Source organism: Thermobia domestica, unplaced genomic scaffold (genome assembly GCF_964235325.1).
Source record: "Thermobia domestica unplaced genomic scaffold, izTheDome1.hap1.1 HAP1_SCAFFOLD_263, whole genome shotgun sequence".
NCBI lineage: Eukaryota > Metazoa > Arthropoda > Insecta > Zygentoma > Lepismatidae > Thermobia > Thermobia domestica.
The window spans coordinates 27,457-47,235 of NW_027655979.1; the positions used below are offsets into that span (position 1 = coordinate 27,457).

Below are 19,779 nucleotides of genomic sequence, written 5' to 3' on the forward strand. Positions count from 1 at the left end.
GTAAGGGTAATGAGTTTTGGACATCCTTATCAGAAGAAGATTTGGTTAAAGAAATTGATTGTTTATATGATCAGTTATTAACTGATAATTAAGGTTACGACTCTTATGGTATAATAGCCATAAAAGGTAGTTAGTTAAGCATTAAACAAACCATCTGTTGTAACATCAAATGCTAAATTCAATATACTACCTAAATCAGAATTATCATGATATCTTGTTATTATAACTCTCCAGTCCACGAAATGTTTAAATAAATATGTAAACTCTACAGAGAGGTCTTGATAACTTGAAATGTTATACCAATGAACACTGTCTTTGAACTCTGCAATAAATTCTTCTGTTAAATTTTGAAACATTGAAATCATTGCCTAATTTATTTTGTCAGCGTAATCTCTTATAAGGTTTTCTGATAATTGCTGGGTCCCACATAAGCGCTGCTAAGAAAGTTTATCTGCATGTTCTCGTATAAAAGCTTCAGAGAGTTTGCTTCCATAAGATATACCATCAAAGTCAACTTTGTGTATAAACTCATTAATAAATTATTCAGATAGGTTTTGATTAAACGATACTTCTCTCCAATGAACTCTATCAGCAAATTCTCTTATAAAGTCTTCTGATAAGTCTTGGCTTTCCGAAATAATCTCCCAATCAACTTTATCAGCTAATTCTCTTATAAACTCTTCTGATATTTTTTTCCATGAACATATTTCTTTCAAATTAACTTTCTGCTGATATTTGCGTATAAAGTCTTCTGTAATGTGATCATAGTTATATTCCTCATCATAATCATTATAACCTATAAATAACCATTGCTCATCAGTCAGTGAATCTAACATCTCATCGGACAAGTTCATAACGTTTGCATAGACAATGTTTTGTATAAGATACGAATTCTTTTCTTTAGTAGGTTTCTTGAACAAATGATCTAACATACCTACGGATATGCTAAAATTTATTTTGTGTTCATCAGTATAGTCACCAATATCTAAATGTTTACATACACAATCAAATATAGATTTGTAAGATAATATTTCTTTAGCACTAGTCATATTTACCTGTTCGTATTTATTCTTAGATTTTTTAAAATTTATTTCATTTTTGGTTTTCTATATAATAAATATGGAGAATAATTGTGATTTAATATATGCTTAGCTTAAACTTATTCACGAGGATCTTAAAGTAATAGAAGCATTACTAGAGAAGCAAGCTCCGTTAATAGAGAAGCAAATAATGTTAAAGGAAAAAGAATTATTAATAACACAACAAAAAACACCTGATTTGGGTAGTGATAAATACGAATATGACAGTGATGATTATGACGATGAGTAAGTTTAAAAAATGATTCAGTTTTAAAATGTGTATATGTAATTTTGATGGGTTATTCTCATGAAAGCTCTATAGTAACACATCGATGAAACATATGTAAGCAATGGTAGGCGCGTGCAGATGTTTAAATGATGTGTTAGAAAAAAATGAATGAAAATGGTTTAAAAATTTTTGGTGAAAGATAAAAATTGAAAAGTGATCGTTGATTTTCTATATAATAAATAAGATGAGTAATTATAATAGGTTTACTGTAGTAGAGTTAAGACGACAATGTAAAAAGAAGTTAATCAAAAGATATTTCCGATTAAGAAAACATGAACTAATAAACCTTCTTAAACAACATGACGATGAACAAAGCAGAAGACAGATTAGAAATATATTCCCGTTTCAACAAGAAGTAATTGAAGAACCGAAACCAACACGTATACCTATAAAAGTAGAATTAGAAGAAACAGCAATTAAAAAACGATTACAAACCATTAAAGTTGAAAACACAGGCGGTTACAAAGATCTGATAAAATTTTTAAATACAAGTAAAAGAGTTGTTATTAACAAAATTAAAGAAGATTTAAAATTCCACCCTGTTCAAGTAAACCTCGTTTTCATTTGTGATTAATTAAAGATAGAGAAATACAAGAACGCAATTTCAAAACATCAAATGAGAGAATATTAGAATCAACTAACTTAGATGAATATATATCTCATGCCAAACAAAAACTTCGTAGGGAAATGGAAGAATTTGAAGGTAGAGGATCAGGATGGATATTACACCAAATTAAATACTTACAAATCAGATTAAACAAATATGTACCATTAAGAGCTTCTTCCTATAATGAACATCCCAAACCAATTAAAGATAAGAAAGCAGTAATATTAAAAATAAAGACAATAAATGTTTCTTATACGCTATTGCAAGTTACTTAAAACTTATAGACAGATGTTCTGAGTATCAAAGACCTTCGCATTATAAACAGCTTGTTAATAAGTTGCAAAAGAAGTATTGTGATAACATTGAATTTCCAGTACAATTAAAAGATATTCCAAGATTTGAAAGAAGAAGTAATATTTCTATCAATGTTTACAGCTATGACAAGAACTATAATGTATATCTACTTCAAATCACAAAAACAAAGCAAGAAAAACATGTTAATTTATTATATGTAAAAGATGATCAAAATAATGATTATTTTTGTTGGATAAAAGACTTATCACGATTAATAAGAAGTCAAGTGACAAAACATACCGAGAAGTTATACTTTTGTGATAGATGTTTAACAACGCACTTTCGAAATGAGAAGCAGTTGCAAAACCATGAGCTATATTGTAAAGAGCGTGAGGCTGTTAGAATAGAACATTCTAAATCGTATGACAATCAAATAGAATTTCAAAACTGTAATCGACCATTAAGAGTTCCATTTGTGATAATTCCTGACTTTGAATGTATCTTATGTAAATTAAAAATAGAGCATAATTGTACTAAAACAGTAAAATATCAAAAGCATGAGCCACTGAGTTTTTGTTACTGTCAAATATTCAAATGGAGATTATAAAAGTCCTGTTAAGTATATAGGTCCAGATGCCGCAAAAGTATTTATTGAAATGTTACAAAAAGAAGCAATAGAAATTATGAAAATATATAAAAGGATAGTTAATATGAACCCGCTTACGGAGGAAAAAATAGAAGCTTATAACAGTTCGGATACTTGTCATGTATGTGAGAAAATCTTAAATGACTTACCACCAGCCGTTGAGAAAAAAATAAATATATTAAAGAAGAAAATACGGTTCCACAAGGATAGAGATGATATAAGTGAAAAAATAAAAGAATGGAAATATGAATTAAGAAAATGTTTGTATAAGATAAATAAAAATAAACCAAAAGTAAGAGATCATGATCATTTAACTGGAAAGTTTAGAGGTGCAGCTCACAATTATTGCAATTTAAACTATAAAAATTCTTATTTTGTTCCAGTATTTCTTTACAACTTAACTGGCTATGATACATATTTGTTCATTAAGGAGTTAGCTTATGATACGCACAAAATTAAACTGATTGTAAATAATGAAGAAAGGTACATAACATATGAAAAATATATAAAAGCAGGACCAAAAGATAGAATAAATTTAAGATTAGTTGATTCATTTAGATTTATGTCAAAAAGCTTATTAGGGTTAATTAGTAATTTAAAACCAGAACAATTTCGAGAAACATTAAAGTTTTTCCCGATTGATAAACTTGATCTAGTTACTACTAAAGGTGATTATCCATTTGAGTTTGTTGATTTATTTGAAAAATTGAAAGAACCTGTTCCATTATCTCCAGACAAATTTACAAACAGATTAACAGGGGAAAAATGAGTCCTGAACGCCATAAGCTTCATGTACGAGTTTGTAAAGAATTCGATCTGAAGTTAGTGAGGGACTTAACTGAATATTATAACAAAACAGATGTCCTTCAATTAGCAGATATATTTGAAAACTTGTTGTGTGTTTAAAGGCATATGGATTAGATCCTGCATGGTATTATACAGCACCTGGCTTATCGTGGGACGCAACGTTAAAGATGACTAAAACATCGTGTGCTGTGTTAGAAATGTTAACTGATTATGATAAAATACTAATGCTAGAAAAGGGTATACGAGGAGAAATCTCACAATGTAGTAAAAGATATGTAAAAGCTAACAACAAATATATATACAAGATTATGATAAAGATGAGTGTTCAAGATATTTAGCGTATCTAGACGCAAACAACTTATATGGATGGGCGATGAGTCAATACTGCCCTACAAAGATTTTAAGTGGGTTAAACCTTACATAGATATAATGAACATTCCAGATGACTCAGAAACTGGTTACATATTAGAAGTAGATTTAGAATATCCGAGGTATTTACACAACAAACATTCTGATTTGCCATTAGCTCCAGAAAACATGTGTCCACCAGAATCTAAACAAGCAAAACTACTAACAACACTTTACAATCAGGAAATATATGTAATTCACTGTAGGAGCTTAAAACTATATATGTCGCTTGGAATGAAATTAAAGGAAGTGCATAGAGTATTAGAATTCATACAATCAAACTGGTTAAAGAAATACATTGATTTAAATACAAATATGAGAACGCAAGCTAAAAATGAGTTTGAAAAAAGTTTTTATAAGCTCATGAATAACTCAGTAATCGGAAAAACAATGGAAAATATTCGAAAGAGACAACCCATACAATTAGAATGTGATCCTAAAAAAGTAGAAAAATTAATTGCCAAACCTAATTTTGATTACAGAACAATATTTACAGAGAATTTGTGTGCTATACATATGAAAAAAGAGCGATTGACATTTAATAAGCCAATATATGTTGGTATGGGTGTATTAGAACTATCAAAACTATAAATGTATGATTTTCACTATAACACTATGAAACCTAAATATGGAAACAATATAGATTTGTTACATGGATACTGATAGCTTTATATATGAGATTGAGACTTTTGTGTGGAAATTTTGCGTGGATTGTCCAGTTCTCATTGAATATTTAAAAAAAAATGGCCATTATTTCTTTATTACAGTTTTAGGATACACTGGAAGTGTTGAAATGAAAAAAACTAAAGCATCATATCCTACGCGTTGTACATTCCAACAACACACTGTTGTATATGGGGTTTCCATATGTCTCAGGCGTTTGTTTCATGTCCATATAATACTGAAAAAGGAAGGATAACTACCATTTCTCTAGTGTAAGATGAATCTTTATTTTTGTAGTGTTTTGCCCAATGAACACCATATATAATTGCCATTATAATTAATTGTGTATGTAATGTATTTGGTTATTACGTATTGGTTATTATGCAAGAAGAAAGAAAACACTGGTCATGCATGAATTAGAAACTACAACCGGAAATAGGCTCAAATCTTGCAAACGGTGCGAGATATTGATAAAAAAATTGTCGACAAAATCTCCTCTTTATGATACGCCTTGCCGATTTTTTTCCAAGACTTCTTTCACTTGTGTCTGTTAAGAGACATGTGCAGATGTTGTGAGGAATGAGAAGGATATTTATTCTGATATGCGAATGATGCGCTGTGTAGAGAGCGCAGGTTCAGCTAGTGTACATATAAAATCTAAGCAAATTCAATTGATCAAAGGTCAGAGAACGAGAGGTTTTGAGTCATGATTAAAGAGAAAGATAATTTATGTAGTACATATTATGTTTAGAGGGTTTGCATCCTTGGCGTATTTAAGGAGGGTTTCTGGGCTTAAGTCACCCAGCCCCGAAATATTACTTAGTATAGTAAAGTAAATTAAATATTTTGAAGAATGTTCGCATTTCCAGGCGAAGCCCCCGCGAAACAAAATCGTAAATACGCCACTGGTCTATATATATAAATACTAGTACTTTGAAGATATATTGTGTGTCAGTGAACAAGGTTGATATAATATTTGTGTGCTGTGTATTTAGAAATCACGAATATATTACAAAAAAATAACTATATTAATTTTTCTTAAGGCAAGGAGTATCTTCAGTGTTTCTAAGATTTTTATGACTTTAATTTCTATTTAAGAAAAAAGTAACTCAATTCGGAATGCTATAGTTCAGTTGGTTAAAAGTAAGTTAAGAGAATCATTTGACCAACTAGTCGGGATATATGTGGCCAGAAGTTGGACGCTCGTGTCCTAAGTAACTAACAGATTGCTGTTTGTCTTGCTATGATATATAAGAAGATAGATTTAAACACATAATCAAAGATAATTGAACATAGAAGCATCTGTCCTTCCTGATTTTTTGTAGCTGAACACTAGCGACACTGTTATTAGGTGTAAGTTTGCAGAAACTTTTTCAGTAGCCTATCTAGAAGTAAAAAAAATCGTGGCTATTCTGAAATCAGTTATATTTTTATCTTTTCGTTTTAATGTGATTTAAGTTTCAGTTTTAGGAAATAGCAATTCTGTTAATGGAAATGCTGTATACAACAGCATCAACGAACATGGATAAAACAGTGATTTTTTTTTTACAAAACAAAATATTTTGAAGAAAAGGATAACCAAATTAGTAATTTTATACGAAACTCACTGCTTGCAAGGTATAAAAGAAATATTTTGTTTGCAAGTATATAGTTAGCCAGTGCAAGGGTAGGGTCCGCAGGTGGTTTTCAAGATTTTGTAACTCAGAAGCATGTTTTGATACTTTTTTTTAGAAAAAGATATAATCGATTGCTGTCTCGTGTCGTTGTTCGGGTGTCAATAATGAGATGTGTATTAGGCGCAGAGAGGTTCGGATGTTGCGTCTCGGAAAACTCCGGACGATCAGACACGCACAAAAATTATTCATACACACAACAAAAATACACAGGATTAAAAGACACCATTCTTATTAATTAAAATACCATTTAAAGAAAAATAACGGATTAGAAAAACGATCACAACACTCAACACTTCCTAGGTATAATTATTTCCATTAATAAGAAATAGCCTCACAACACTGATGATAAGTCTTAAGGAAAATTATATTTCTCAGGCAGTCAATAAATGAATGTGGAAGATCAGCGAAAATCAATAAATAATAAATACTTGTCTCTTCAAGATATATAGGGAAAAACCGCCATACGATCAAAACCGCATAGAACAGAAGTGGCGTATGACCGACACTCTGTAGGATCAATACTGTTCGGAACATATCCATATCCTGCACATTGAATTTTGGGATATAAAAAATATAAAGATAAATAATTGCAATAATTAATCAAAACTTTTCGGTATCGACGAAATGGTAATATTTGTATGATACCTTTAGTATATATATGCTAAATTACTGTATGTATGAATGTTTTTATGTATGCTAACTTAGAGCACACAAAGTATATATAACTACAATCTAAAAGCAGTCGACGGTCTACTAAATCGTAAAATGGCATCGCTGACAACAGAATATTAAGCGCATTCATTATTCTACTACTATATTCCCTTGTCCGATATACCTGCCTTCGAACCTTGGTAGAAACTCATGTGGTTCGTATCCTTTTTTGAGTTGTGTCCACGTCACGTCTCAATTAGGCATGCTGCTGGAAGGGACGCTGAACTCTAATTAACGAACTATTATCTTCTGAGTCGTAACACGAAACTATTCTCCAATTTTGTTTAACAAATAGAATACTTCATTAGTTTCTTAATTTCTGTGGAAATGAATGAAGAAGTATTTAGGTTATTTCTATTATAATTATTATATATAATAGCGATCTCAGCAGAGGAAGATAATTTACTCGAATTATACGTCGAGTACTGTTTCGTATTATATTTTCAAGTCTCATATAAAATAGTACTGAAAAGGTACATCAAATCTCAATTATTTTATTAGTCAATCAACCTAATACAATATCAAATTTACCACAGTAGATCGGGGTGGGAGAATTCAATCTATCGTTCTTCATTGATTTTAAATAAAGTAGGGATTGGCACGAGCGAGTAAAACTAGGATCGTGAGGCTAAGGGAGACGGCGATTAAGACAAGTGAATGATAATGGAAGAATTGGTGGAATGAGATGTGGCAGGAAACGGAACTACTCTGGGAAAACCCCCTGCACGATGTTGTCCACCACAAACGTACTTGGCCGGGTAACGAACCAAGAACCCCACGCACCAGAGATAAGTGCTCTATCAGCCTCCAAAGGTTCAATGTTGCGTTTACAAGAGTTCTCCATTGACTTCTGCCCATAGTCAACTGGATCCAATGTCTGGTTTTATTCCTATTCTTCCGAGATTAATCTCCCATCTCCGTCTAAATCTTCCTAGAGGTCGTTTCTGATTGGATTTCCAGTTAAAATTTTGAAAAAAAAATCTACTTTATTTCATTCTGGCTACATGACCTACCCAATTGAGCCTCCTAGATTTGATCATTCGAAAAGTGTTTGGTAAACAGTGTAAATTTTGCAGTTCCTCATTATGAAATTTCCACTATTCCCCATTCTCGTTGCTCTTGGGTTTGAATATTATTCTCAAATACTTTCAGTCTACATTCTTCCCCGAGAGTAAGCCGCCATGTTGTGCAACCATACGACACAACAGACATGATTATCGTTTTATACATTTTAAGTTTCAAATTTAACGACAGAATTCGGAAAGACAAAAGATTTTAAACGGAATAATAACACGAATTCCCTGCTTTCAGTTGACATTTAATTTTTTCTGGCCATGACTTTGGGCTCCTAGGTATTTAAAAGTATCCATTCTGTCGAAAGTTTTATTTGATATTTTTCGTATCCATAATTTGCATTATTATGATCCCGGTCAATTTTCATGTATTTAGTTCTCCTTGTGTTTACTTATAAACCTATGTTCCGGCTAGCGTTTAAATAACCCTGTGCATTTGTTTCTAATTATCACTTATCATCCCCTATGAGATTTAAATCATCAGCATACACCATACCGTGGTGAATACCATTTACTCATAAGCCCTGTTTGCTATATTTGATTTTTCTTACAACGTACTCTAGAACAAAGTTGAATAATAATGATGACAGTCAAACTTGTTTCATGTCATTCTCTAACTCAAAGCTCGTGGACAAGTATTTTTCTACGCGATTTTTACTTTTTTGATATTCATTTAAACACATCTTAATTGCTTACCTAACTCGTTTAACAAGGCTTTTCGGTATGCGAAATTCAATAAGAATATTGTATACTTCAATATTTTCCTCCTAATCGCGTAGTACAAATTTCTAAAATTAATAAATAATTGATGCACTAGGGTCTTGTATCCCCATTCCTTTCGATAATTTGTATGATCGATTTCGTCTAAATCCACACTGATAGTCTCCAATAGTTTCATCTGCATTTGGGCCAATCTTACTTCAGCCTATGAGAAAGGATTTTATAGGATGTTGAAAGGATAGAGAACCCTAGATAATTATTACAATCAATTTTGACGTGTTTCTTGTGAATTGGAACAATGATTGAATCGTTGAACTCTTGTAGCAATTCCTCCTTGTGCTAGAAGAGGAGAATGAGATTGTGTACGTTGTTCCATAATTTTTCCTCTCCAGCTAAAATAACTCAGCCTGAATTTTGTCTAGACATGTGATTTCTTTAAAAATTTCTCTACAGAAATTTCTATTCGTGTTCAGTTAGGCGCCGGAGTACAGGGTTCTGCAGTGTGCATTTCTCTTTCTCCACGAATATTACATTTCGGCTGCGTGTTAAGGAAAACGTCAAACGTATCTTTCCATGTAGCCAACTATTTTCATCCGTATGATATTTTGAGGCTAAATTCACAAAATGTTCCAAGCCTATGAGGAATACGGAAAAGAGTAAACGAAAAAAAATCATATAACAATATATCATAATATTGTATCACAGCCAAATAAGTTTTTTAGTGTGTAAATCTAAAACAAATCGGGGCAAGGAATACTCGCCCAACGTCATTCTTAACCATTTCAACTTTATGAGGACTGAGTGATTCTGAGGCCTTAGAGAAAATATATATTAGAAAAGAATCAAACAGCTTAGATTGGAAAATTGTCTTGCAGGAACACGTGTAAATTTGCAAGACGGATCCCTTTACTTCTTATATTCGATGGATTGCAACTTCGTACAACACGAATGTTCCAGCAAGCGGAGGGAGGGCACATACGAAGAATCATCAAAATTGAAAAGTTTTACGAGAGTCATAGTGGAACAGCAAATACCAATCGAGTAGAATATTAGAAACTTTGTTAACGGTCTTTTAATTTACTTATATCTAGCATTTATGTGACAAGACAGCAGATCTCCTCGAATTTCCTGTTAACTATGCGTAGATGGAACTACCATGAACTTTGGAAATCTGAAATTTTTGGTAGAAGAGCTCAAGAGGGTTGAACATGTAATCCATTACAATTTGGAAAAATGAAATGAAATCTTTGAGTTTTACGTCCCACGCTTATGCCGGTGAGGCTAAAGGAGACGGTGATGATGAGTAATGAATGAAATGGTGGAATGAAGGAAGTGGGAGGAAACAGGAGAACCCCGAGAAAACCCACGCACACGGTGTTTGTCCACCACAAAGTTTACTTGGCGGGGGCTGGGATCGAACCCGGGATCCCAAGCACCAGAGTTGAACGCTCTACCACTGAGCCACCGCGGCCCAACCATTACAATTTGGCATTGGAGTGGAGACCCGGGTGCGATTACCGGTAATAGCTCATCATATTTCGGGTTCGATGTTAAATCAGAAGGTCCACGCCTCATAGAGCCTCGCTGCTGAACGGGACGTTAAAATAAAACCAATCATTACGAATTAGGTCTAATTACAATCTCAAGGGGACGCTGTTCTTCTTTCTCTTCATACCTGTCAAGCAGGTGCTTCTTCCAGTTCCTGATCCATTTCCATGCCCCCAAGAAATGACCCAGACTTTTTTGTTAATTTAGTTTAATGTAGGAGTAATTTTACAAATTTTCATGATTTATCCTGATATTGGACTCCTCCTGAAGTAAAGTCCTGCGTACGTGGTTTGTGTCTGACATCAGTTTAAGCGAATCCTCACATTAGGCACTTTCCTAATATACGTAGCAAGAAAAAAGAAAGGAGTAGAGAGAGATGTAGTGGTCCCAGCATCAATACCACTTTGCCCATGTTGTTTCAATACCAAGTTTCCAGTGTTACGGTTTAACAAAGTTCTCGTGTTATTTATTGGACAGAACGATAGTGTTAAGTGTGTCTAAATAACGTAGAAGCGTTTTTAAAGAATTATGTGAATAAACACGGAAATAGAGAGAGCGCCACAGGGCTTTATTTTGTATCAAGTCCTCGCCAAACTTAGGGAGACAACGCATATGTATGATCATGTGTGATCATGTATGTTGGCAAATTTGAACTATAATTTAATGCTTCCTCACATTGTCGGCACGCGTGAGGTTTTTCACCTGAATGTACTGACATGTGTGGTTTTGAAAAATAACGTGTAGTGAATGTCCTACCACACTGCTGACAAATGTGAGTTTTTGCACATCTATGTGTCATCATGTGCTTTAACAAATTCGAACGTTGATTAAATCTCCTTCCACAGTCTCTGCATGTATAAGGTTTTTCACCTGTATGTATTAACATGTGGGTTGCCAAAGTTATTTTTTGAATAAAACCTTTGCCACACTCTTGGCACGTGTGAGGTTTTTCACCAGTATGTATTAACATGTGGCTTGCCAAACTTGTTTTTTGAAGAAAACCTTTGCCACACTCTTGGCACGTGTGAGGTTTTTCACCAGTATGTATTAACATGTGGCTTGCCAAACTTCTTTTTTGAAGAAATCCTTTTCCACACGCTTGGCACGTGTGAGGTTTCTCACCAGTATGTATTAACATGTGTCTTGCCAAGTGTGATTTGTAAATAAATCCCTTTCCGCACTCTTGGCAGTTATGTGGTTTTTCACCTGAATGTATTAACAGATGGCTTGGGTGGTCCGTGGATGAGTGAGGTTGCTCACTTGTATTTCTTAACATATGCTCCGTCAAATCTGATACAGTACATTCTTTGTAAAACTCCTTGGAAATATTGTATTGCTCATCTGAATAAGTATTTATCTCCTTTCGTGTAAGAAATGTATTCGCCTGTCTGCGAAAAGTATGTTAATGGATCAGTTACAACAGCAATAAACAAAGACATGTAAATGGAGATAAATTATATGAAACACCAAGAAAATGCAAACTGTTGTATTTAAATACAGAACAATGGGAAGATACTTCTTTTTCAATATTCTTATTCCATCTTAATGAAATGTAACTCTTACGTTATACTTTGTGATAAACTGAAGGCTGATACTATTGTGTTATTACATGAAATATTTTAATAATATGAAACCGAAACTGATTCTATTCTCGAAACAGGAGAATATCCTCTCTTTCACTTTCTAAAGTTGTATCGACATTAATATATACGATATCAGACTTAACTGAAGTACATAGCAAGATATGTTACACTAGGAAATGAACATATGATTGTTATAAATAAAAATGTAGGTACGAGTCTTTTATCTTTAAATTTTCACCACAAAGTTAAAAATTGCGAGCTTTATTCTAAAAACAACCATCAGAAACTATAACTTAAATGACAAAGAAAAATGAAAGGTTATAACTATGTTTACAGTTTTGCACAAAATATGTAATATGTAATATACAGCAATACATTTCGTGTTTTTTCAAATCATCAGAATTCTTTGAGACTTCATATGTTATTCCACATTACGATCCTAATACGAGGGCTAGTCAAGAAAGACTTGGACTGATTTTTTTTCTAGGCAATTTATTATTACTCAGCAACAGGCACATGATCCTTTTCAAAGTAGTCCCCGCCCATTTGAATGCACTTTTTCATTCGAGTCTTCCAGTCCTCAAGCAAGTGTCGCAGGCCATTCTTTGAGAGGTCCTTCAAAACCGCCTCCGATGCCTTCAGAACCTCGGAATTATCGGAGAAGCGGCGTCCACGCAGTCTGGATTTTAGGGCAGGGAATAGAAAAAAGTCGCACGGTGCGGTAGGCGTCTCCACCATCCTCAAACCTTTGCAACAGCTCCCTGCAAGTCTCCACTCGAACGGCCTTCTGCTCTGGTGTCAGGAGTCACGGAATCCATCGCGCACACACTCGGCTCATCTGGAGGTGGTCTTGCAAAATTTTGAAGGCACTGCCATGAGATATGCGTAGTGCGGCTGCCAGATCGTCGATACTGATGCGGCGATCTTCTCTAACAATGACTGCTGCCGTGTTAATGTTCACCTCAGTAACAGCTGACGCTGATACACCTGGTCCACCAGCTTTCGTGATTGTCATTCGGCCCTCTTTAAACTCTTTGAACCACCAGAACACGGTACTTCGTGGCAGAGAGTCATCTTTGTAGACTGCTCTCAACATTCCTAGAGTTTCTGTTGCACTTTTCCCCAGGCGATAGCAGAACCGTATAGCTGCAAATTGTTCAACTCGTAATGACTCCATTTCTTCTACAGGCGACTTCTAGAGGCGGCGCAGAACATCACCTGCAATAAAAAGTCGTGGTTACCAAACATGCAATGATTCCTTAACAACATTTTATATATATGCACAGCAAGTCCCACCCTACTTGTATGCCAAACTATGAAGCTCCAGCGTTAACAGAACTGCCGGGAAAAAATTAGTCCAAGTCTTTCTTGACTTGCCCTTTTATCTATTCTAACATATCTACGTGCTTATATGTGAACAACGTTTAAGAACATCTAGAAAATAAAGCCTTTTGAGAAAAGGCGAGTTCTCAATTCCTTGTAACTTTTAATCTAGTTATAAAAAATACCTGATATTACGATTGCAGAAATCGCCGCTAAGGTAATGAGGCTATGCATTCCCTTTTCCTTCTTTGGGTTATTGCGGATAGAGGCTTCCGAATTTGGGAAGTTCTTAAGCTGTAACGTCCTTAGTTTGCTACACATACAAAGAAGTGCACTAGTTTAAGTTTTTATTTAACACGTTGAACTTAAATTTGCAATAACCTGATGTAATGCCAACTGAAGAGAAAATTAGATACTAGAGTAACAATACTGCTATTCCAAAGAGTGTTAAAGAGTGTCTCCCATGAGTTATTTGCATCGTGAAAAAATCAGAGTTTTTGCTTTTTAATTTAAAAGTTAAAAGGGTACGTCAAGATAAATGCAGCACTATGTACATTAAAAGTGTGAAAGAACATCCTATACATTATATTGCAAAAGGCAGCTGAATTGTGGGAAATAAACTTTTCAATATGTTGAGTGCCTACCTACAGGTGGATATTTTTTTTATCACGTTAGTATTATTAAAATGGAAATCATAGGAAAAGGAAGAGAATTTAAGATATAAATCATAAATTATTTCATGTGTCTCATTTCTAAGGGAGAGAAAGCTTAGGGTAAAAGTTTACCATTTAAAATAAACTGTCGTGTGCACAAGTGTTTTCGGGCATACTTCTCAGTACGTAAACTTAATATTCAGCTTGTCTGTCATTACCTCAGAAACGGGAGAATCGCTTGAAAATAAATTTTACACAGCAATTAGGACTGTCTCTCACTTGGATCTTTTCCTTCTTTCTTTCCTTTTTTTTAGTCATTAGAACGAGGTTCTTATGAGTAAGAGAACGGCTTTAAATTGTACTCAAAAAAGGGTATCTGCCGAGCGGATTATGTTAGAAATCACACTTTCTTCCTCCAGAATTTTATTCATATTATTTGTTTCTTTTTTGTGTTATTACATTACAGAGTTCACAGGATAACATTTTGCGGACATCGTTTAGTATATCTACATAACTTTACGGGCCTTATACTTTTCTGAACAAAGGCTTAAGAAAGTAAAAATTATATGATACTATATGCCTAACGTTCTGAAAAACACTCAATGTTTATAAACTCTTATAGGACCAAAACTAGAAAAGAAGTTCACGTTTAAAATAAAGCTATAGTAAATATGTTCTTTTTCCGTCTTCCGAAAAAAGTACGTAATTTGTTTATATTATCTTAGTTAAAGCCCTTTTTCTTTACAGAAATGCGTTCTGAAACTGGCCAACATTACATTCCAGTAACAAATAAGATACAAAACATGACAGATCCTCAAACGGGCGATACGCATAAGTTTACCCACTTGAATTCATTGAACAATCTGTGAAATTAAAAACTTAAGTTACGCATTGGTTTTCTGAACATTCTGTTGCATTGGTCGCACCTTCGTGATCAGTTTTGTTCGCTCGCATTAGATAAAGAACTAGTCGAGCAGAAATGAATGAATTAAGAGCACGAAAGTATGAATTAAGAGCAAAAATGTTTAAAAATTTCCAAGAGCCCTGACGTTTATTTGAAATGAAATGAAATCTGAGTTTTACGTCCCACGGTTATGCCGGTTAGGCTGAAGGAGACGGTAATTATGAGAGGAGTGAAAATGGTGGAATGAAGAAAGTGGGAGGAAACGGGAGAACCCCGAGAAATCCCACGAGCACGGTGTTTGTCCACCACAAAGTTCACTTGGCGACGTTTATTTGAAATTTTGATAGTAATTTACACTGTGTAATTCCAGCTGCAAATATTAAACACTGAAAAACAGAACATACAATTGATGCTTAAACACTAGTATATACTCAGCACTTTACGTAGCTCATTCACCTTATGATAAACCGAACCTGTAGGCTCATATCCTCAGAAATAAAGATCTTTTACCAGATATCATCCTGGACTAAACCAAACTACTCACTTTCATAAGAAACTGTTTAATATTCTCTTATTGTTTTTACTTACCATACATCATTATATATGTTGCTAAAAAAGACATATACAATTTTAATACATAATAATTTTACGATCTTTACACAAGCGAATTCACTCACCTACCTTAGACAATTCTATTTCATTATTCTTGTAATAATATGTGATCTGTTCGTATTATAAAAACCAATATACCTCTACTGGCGTAAATTTTCTTTTGTGCAACTCACGCTCAGGAATTTAATCAAAATTTTGTTTTCAAAATCTATCAGTCTTCTTTTTTGCGTGTTAATAGCCAACTACATAACAGGATAGTCTACGATATAACACGATTGTGATAATGTTATGTAATCCGGCTGAATTGAAGCGATATATGTGAGAAAATAATTCGTTTTTCAATGTGGTCTTGAATGTGAATTGTTTGGAATTGAGAAAATGTCTTGTGAAATTGGGGAACAGATAGTTTTTCCTTCCAACTCGATTGTAAGTAATGTTAATAACTCATACGTTAAAATACAGATGGAGCTGCATGATACACGTATTCCAATATCTACATTCATTGCCATGATTGCAGCAACAACTATCACTCATATAAGTTAGTACACGTCCTAAGCAAATTTCTTTTACAACATATTTCACGAACGATTTACAATTTTACGAATTAGTAAACTTTCGTGAAACACAAATCAACAAAAGTTTATTGCACGAGACGAAATTTTATTGACATACCAAAAAAGAGTGAGCCAAACTGGAATGGAACACATGACCTTACGCTTGCAAACCTGACACTTTACCACTAAACTAGCACCTTCAGTTTACATTTCATAGCTAGTTCCCACAGGGATAGAAGCGGAGATATTATTGCATACAAATGAAAATAAGGAAATAAAAGTGTATAAAAAACTCACCGAAACAACTTGTTTACACTAAGGAAATTAAAATGATCAAGTTAAAGTAATTAAAAAATGTGTACAAAAATGCCTCTAAGAACAAGTGAAAGGCTATTATCGGAATGTGTGATATACGAAAGGTAATTGCCTGAATGGTACGAATCTGCCGCGATTAAAACATACATCACTGTCTGAACGACAAACCAAATAACGGCATTGGTTTAATACTAGAATAATATTTAAAATCAGGATGAAAGATTAAATTGGTGGCACGGAAGGATAAAAGGTGAAGACATAACAATTCACACAACATCTGCCAAATATATGCTACTGAAACTTTTTAATCTTTGGCTGAGTATCAACCTGACTGCATGTATTACATGAGTTATCACTACCAATACCTAAGTTAAATAAGTAAATATTGTTTCACTATATAAAACTATGACTTCCAAACTATGCGAATTCAATACTCAAAACTTGAGGTAGTACATCCGCCATTACTGGTTGCAACAGAGTAACAAGATCAAAGATAGAGCCTGTTTCTTGAACACTTAGTTCATAGAAAAAAACATTAATGCCCATATCTTACCCCTTTTATTCTATGTACATACACGTTGAAAAAAGTGTTGAAAGTTTGAAACTAGAAATGGAGAATTTGAACCACTTCTGATTTGAACAGTGGGTTAATGTGAAGGATTGAACTTATTCTTGGAAGACTAAATCAATTGAAAAAACGCATATCGATCATTTACCGTTTATGATCTATAGAGATAAGTATTGAAATGAACTCCTTTCTGTTTAGGTGGAATGTTGTCGATAATATGCTATCTTTTATTGAGGAGCTGCAAAGTTTGTAAAAAAAAAATAGCTTCTCGCTATTTGTTATTATTTTTGTATTATATCGATAAAAGTTGAAACTGTAAATGGCTAATTTATCCGCTTCCGGATTGAATAGTTTCAATGGATAAGATGGAACATTTTTTTCTTTAAACCTGATTTGTAACGTATGATCTTCCATGATTACGTTATTACTCTTACCTAAGTCTTTTTTTAATTTAATTTATTACATTCTAATTTTTATTTAAATGTTGGTAAACATGTCAAAATGGAATGTATTAACTTTTGCTCCTTGGTGTACTTGGAGTATATATATATATATATACATATATATATATATATACGTAAGCTTCTATTTTACTGCCTCTGGTGGAATTTTATGTTTTCTGATCCTCGTCATCCATGACCAGGTTAGAAGGCATGAAATATACTTGACCTACGGGAGCAAGTTTTTTTTAATTCTTCTTTAGCAGCGCCTAGTAATATGGGATGTTTGTTAGTGCTATATTTTCGGTGAAAGTGATATACAGTAATTCATTATTCAATATGGTGCTCCACTGAAAATAACTTATTTAAGCGAAAGCATTATTAAGAATGTTGGTTTGATAATTGTAACTTTGTGTCGGCATTAGACGTATTTGTCAACCATATGCTCTATGTGATCCAACAGGAAACATAAGTATTGAACTTTTTCGTCTTCTATAATTTAACTAGTTGCTTTCATTGGTCATATTTTGCTTGCTTAATTGATCATTTTTTTCTAAATTTAAATTTGGCTATACATTACGTACTTTCTTTGATTCTTGTATCACCACGTATTTCGGGTTTGTAATCCGTTCTTGTGATCCATCGAAGTACGAGAGAAGTTGACCAATGTAGAGTCTGTAAAGTTAATATAATACTATTCTGGCATGGTACCTTCGATTTAGAGCATTTTGTTGTTCTTAAAATTATAGTTGGATATTTTTTGTATCGTTAACTTTATTGGGAAATTTTTTACAAATATCTCTCACACATATCTACAATATATGTGAAATTATCATTTAAATCAAAATTATATGCAAACCGCATATAAGTAATTTTAGAGTAACAACCCATTCATTGCTAAATTTATTAATATATTTTCATTGGGCAGACTTGATTTATAATTGGTGTGGGGGAGACCTTTATTAATATTGCGTATTCCTCTCCCGGATGTAGGCCTATTTGTGTTATTTCATTTAACACTCACCCTAACATTACGGACTCGACTGCAGAAATTCACATTTCGATATATCTTACCATATTTTCCTTATGCAAATTAGTGTTAAAACAGGAACCAATAGCAAATTTAAACGGCTTCTAGTCTGTACATTTGCTGTGACTAGTCACAATATAGTTTTGATACGCTCAGTCGTTTTTAGAAAACGCTTCTCGCTTTCTATTAGCGTGTTCTTTAGCTACAAACGTTGACACCAGAAACGGGTCATTCTAAACACTTCCAGCTTGAGCTAAATTTCAATGGAGGAAATAAATATATTTTTTGATTGCCAAATTGATTCCAGGAAAGCGCAACTTGATAGCTTTTCGTGCTCTTGCTCTAAGAAAGTCAGAATTTAAACTAGACATAATAATAAATTTGGACCATTTTCGAGTTTGAGAATCTTGTAGATAGCGATTATGCATCGTATTGAGACGCTGAGTCGTTAGCGGAAGACTGTTTCTCTTTATATGTTCCGTTTTCCTTCTATACTAATAAAAGTTGAAGAATATATTAAAATATGAAGTAATAGTAAATTTGAACCGCTTCATGTTTTGGTAGAGTGTTGTGGATAAACAAGATGTGTTGATCTTAAACGCTAAATTGTTTGGAGAAACCCGCTCTCCGCTGCCGATTACGGTCTTCGCTCTGTATGTATTAAAAGCTATTTTTAAAAACTTACGGTTTGTATACATGGTTAATTGAGAAGATGAATCAATTGGAATTTTTCGGAAGTTGAATCAACTGTAACAAATCGCATTTCATTGAAGTTGAATCAACTCTAACAAATCGCATTTCACTATGTCTTACCATCTTTACTCTATAGAAATCAGAATTGAAACTACTTTTGGTAGTAAATTTCAATCACTTCCGAATTTTGGAGAGTGCTGTGGGTTGTGATGTGTTCTGTACACACACTGATTCCACAAAACCGTTTCCGTCCTCTGTGACATATATTAACCCAGGGATGTAGCCAGCAGGTTTGTGTAGGAGGGGCCCGTCGTTTTTGAGGTGGGGGGCAGCTACAATGTACAAAGCCAAAAAACGTGTTGCTGCTAGTGTAGTTGAGGCCTGAAAGAAAGGAAAATTTTGGTTTCCTTCTGGAAAACTAAGAAACACTATTTTAGCTTCTTTTTCTTCTTCTTCTTCTTCTTCTTATTATTATTATTATAACTATTATTATAATTATTATTATTATTATCCATAAATTATATTCAAGATAGTTTTTATTATGCTTAATCAAGAACTACTGCCCGGGACCAAACGCTATACT

At 33.6% G+C, this 19,779-nt stretch overlaps 1 protein-coding gene across 3 annotated transcripts in view; it reads right to left on the reverse strand.

The window, feature by feature from the left end:
* Nucleotides 1-941: 941 nt before the first annotated feature.
* The window catches only part of LOC145676647 (uncharacterized), a 72,752-nt gene continuing 53,914 nt past the window's right edge, over nt 942-19,779 (reverse strand). For 2 of the 3 annotated variants that reach the window (XM_081747485.1, XM_081747487.1), the window contains one exon: nt 942-11,909. In XM_081747485.1, the coding sequence (XP_081603611.1) occupies nt 11,117-11,909 (793 nt within the window). In that variant the 3' untranslated portion in view covers nt 942-11,116. Of the gene's footprint in view, nt 11,910-13,612; nt 13,741-19,779 lie in introns of all 3 variants that reach the window. The other variant, XM_081747488.1, reaches the window with a different exon arrangement.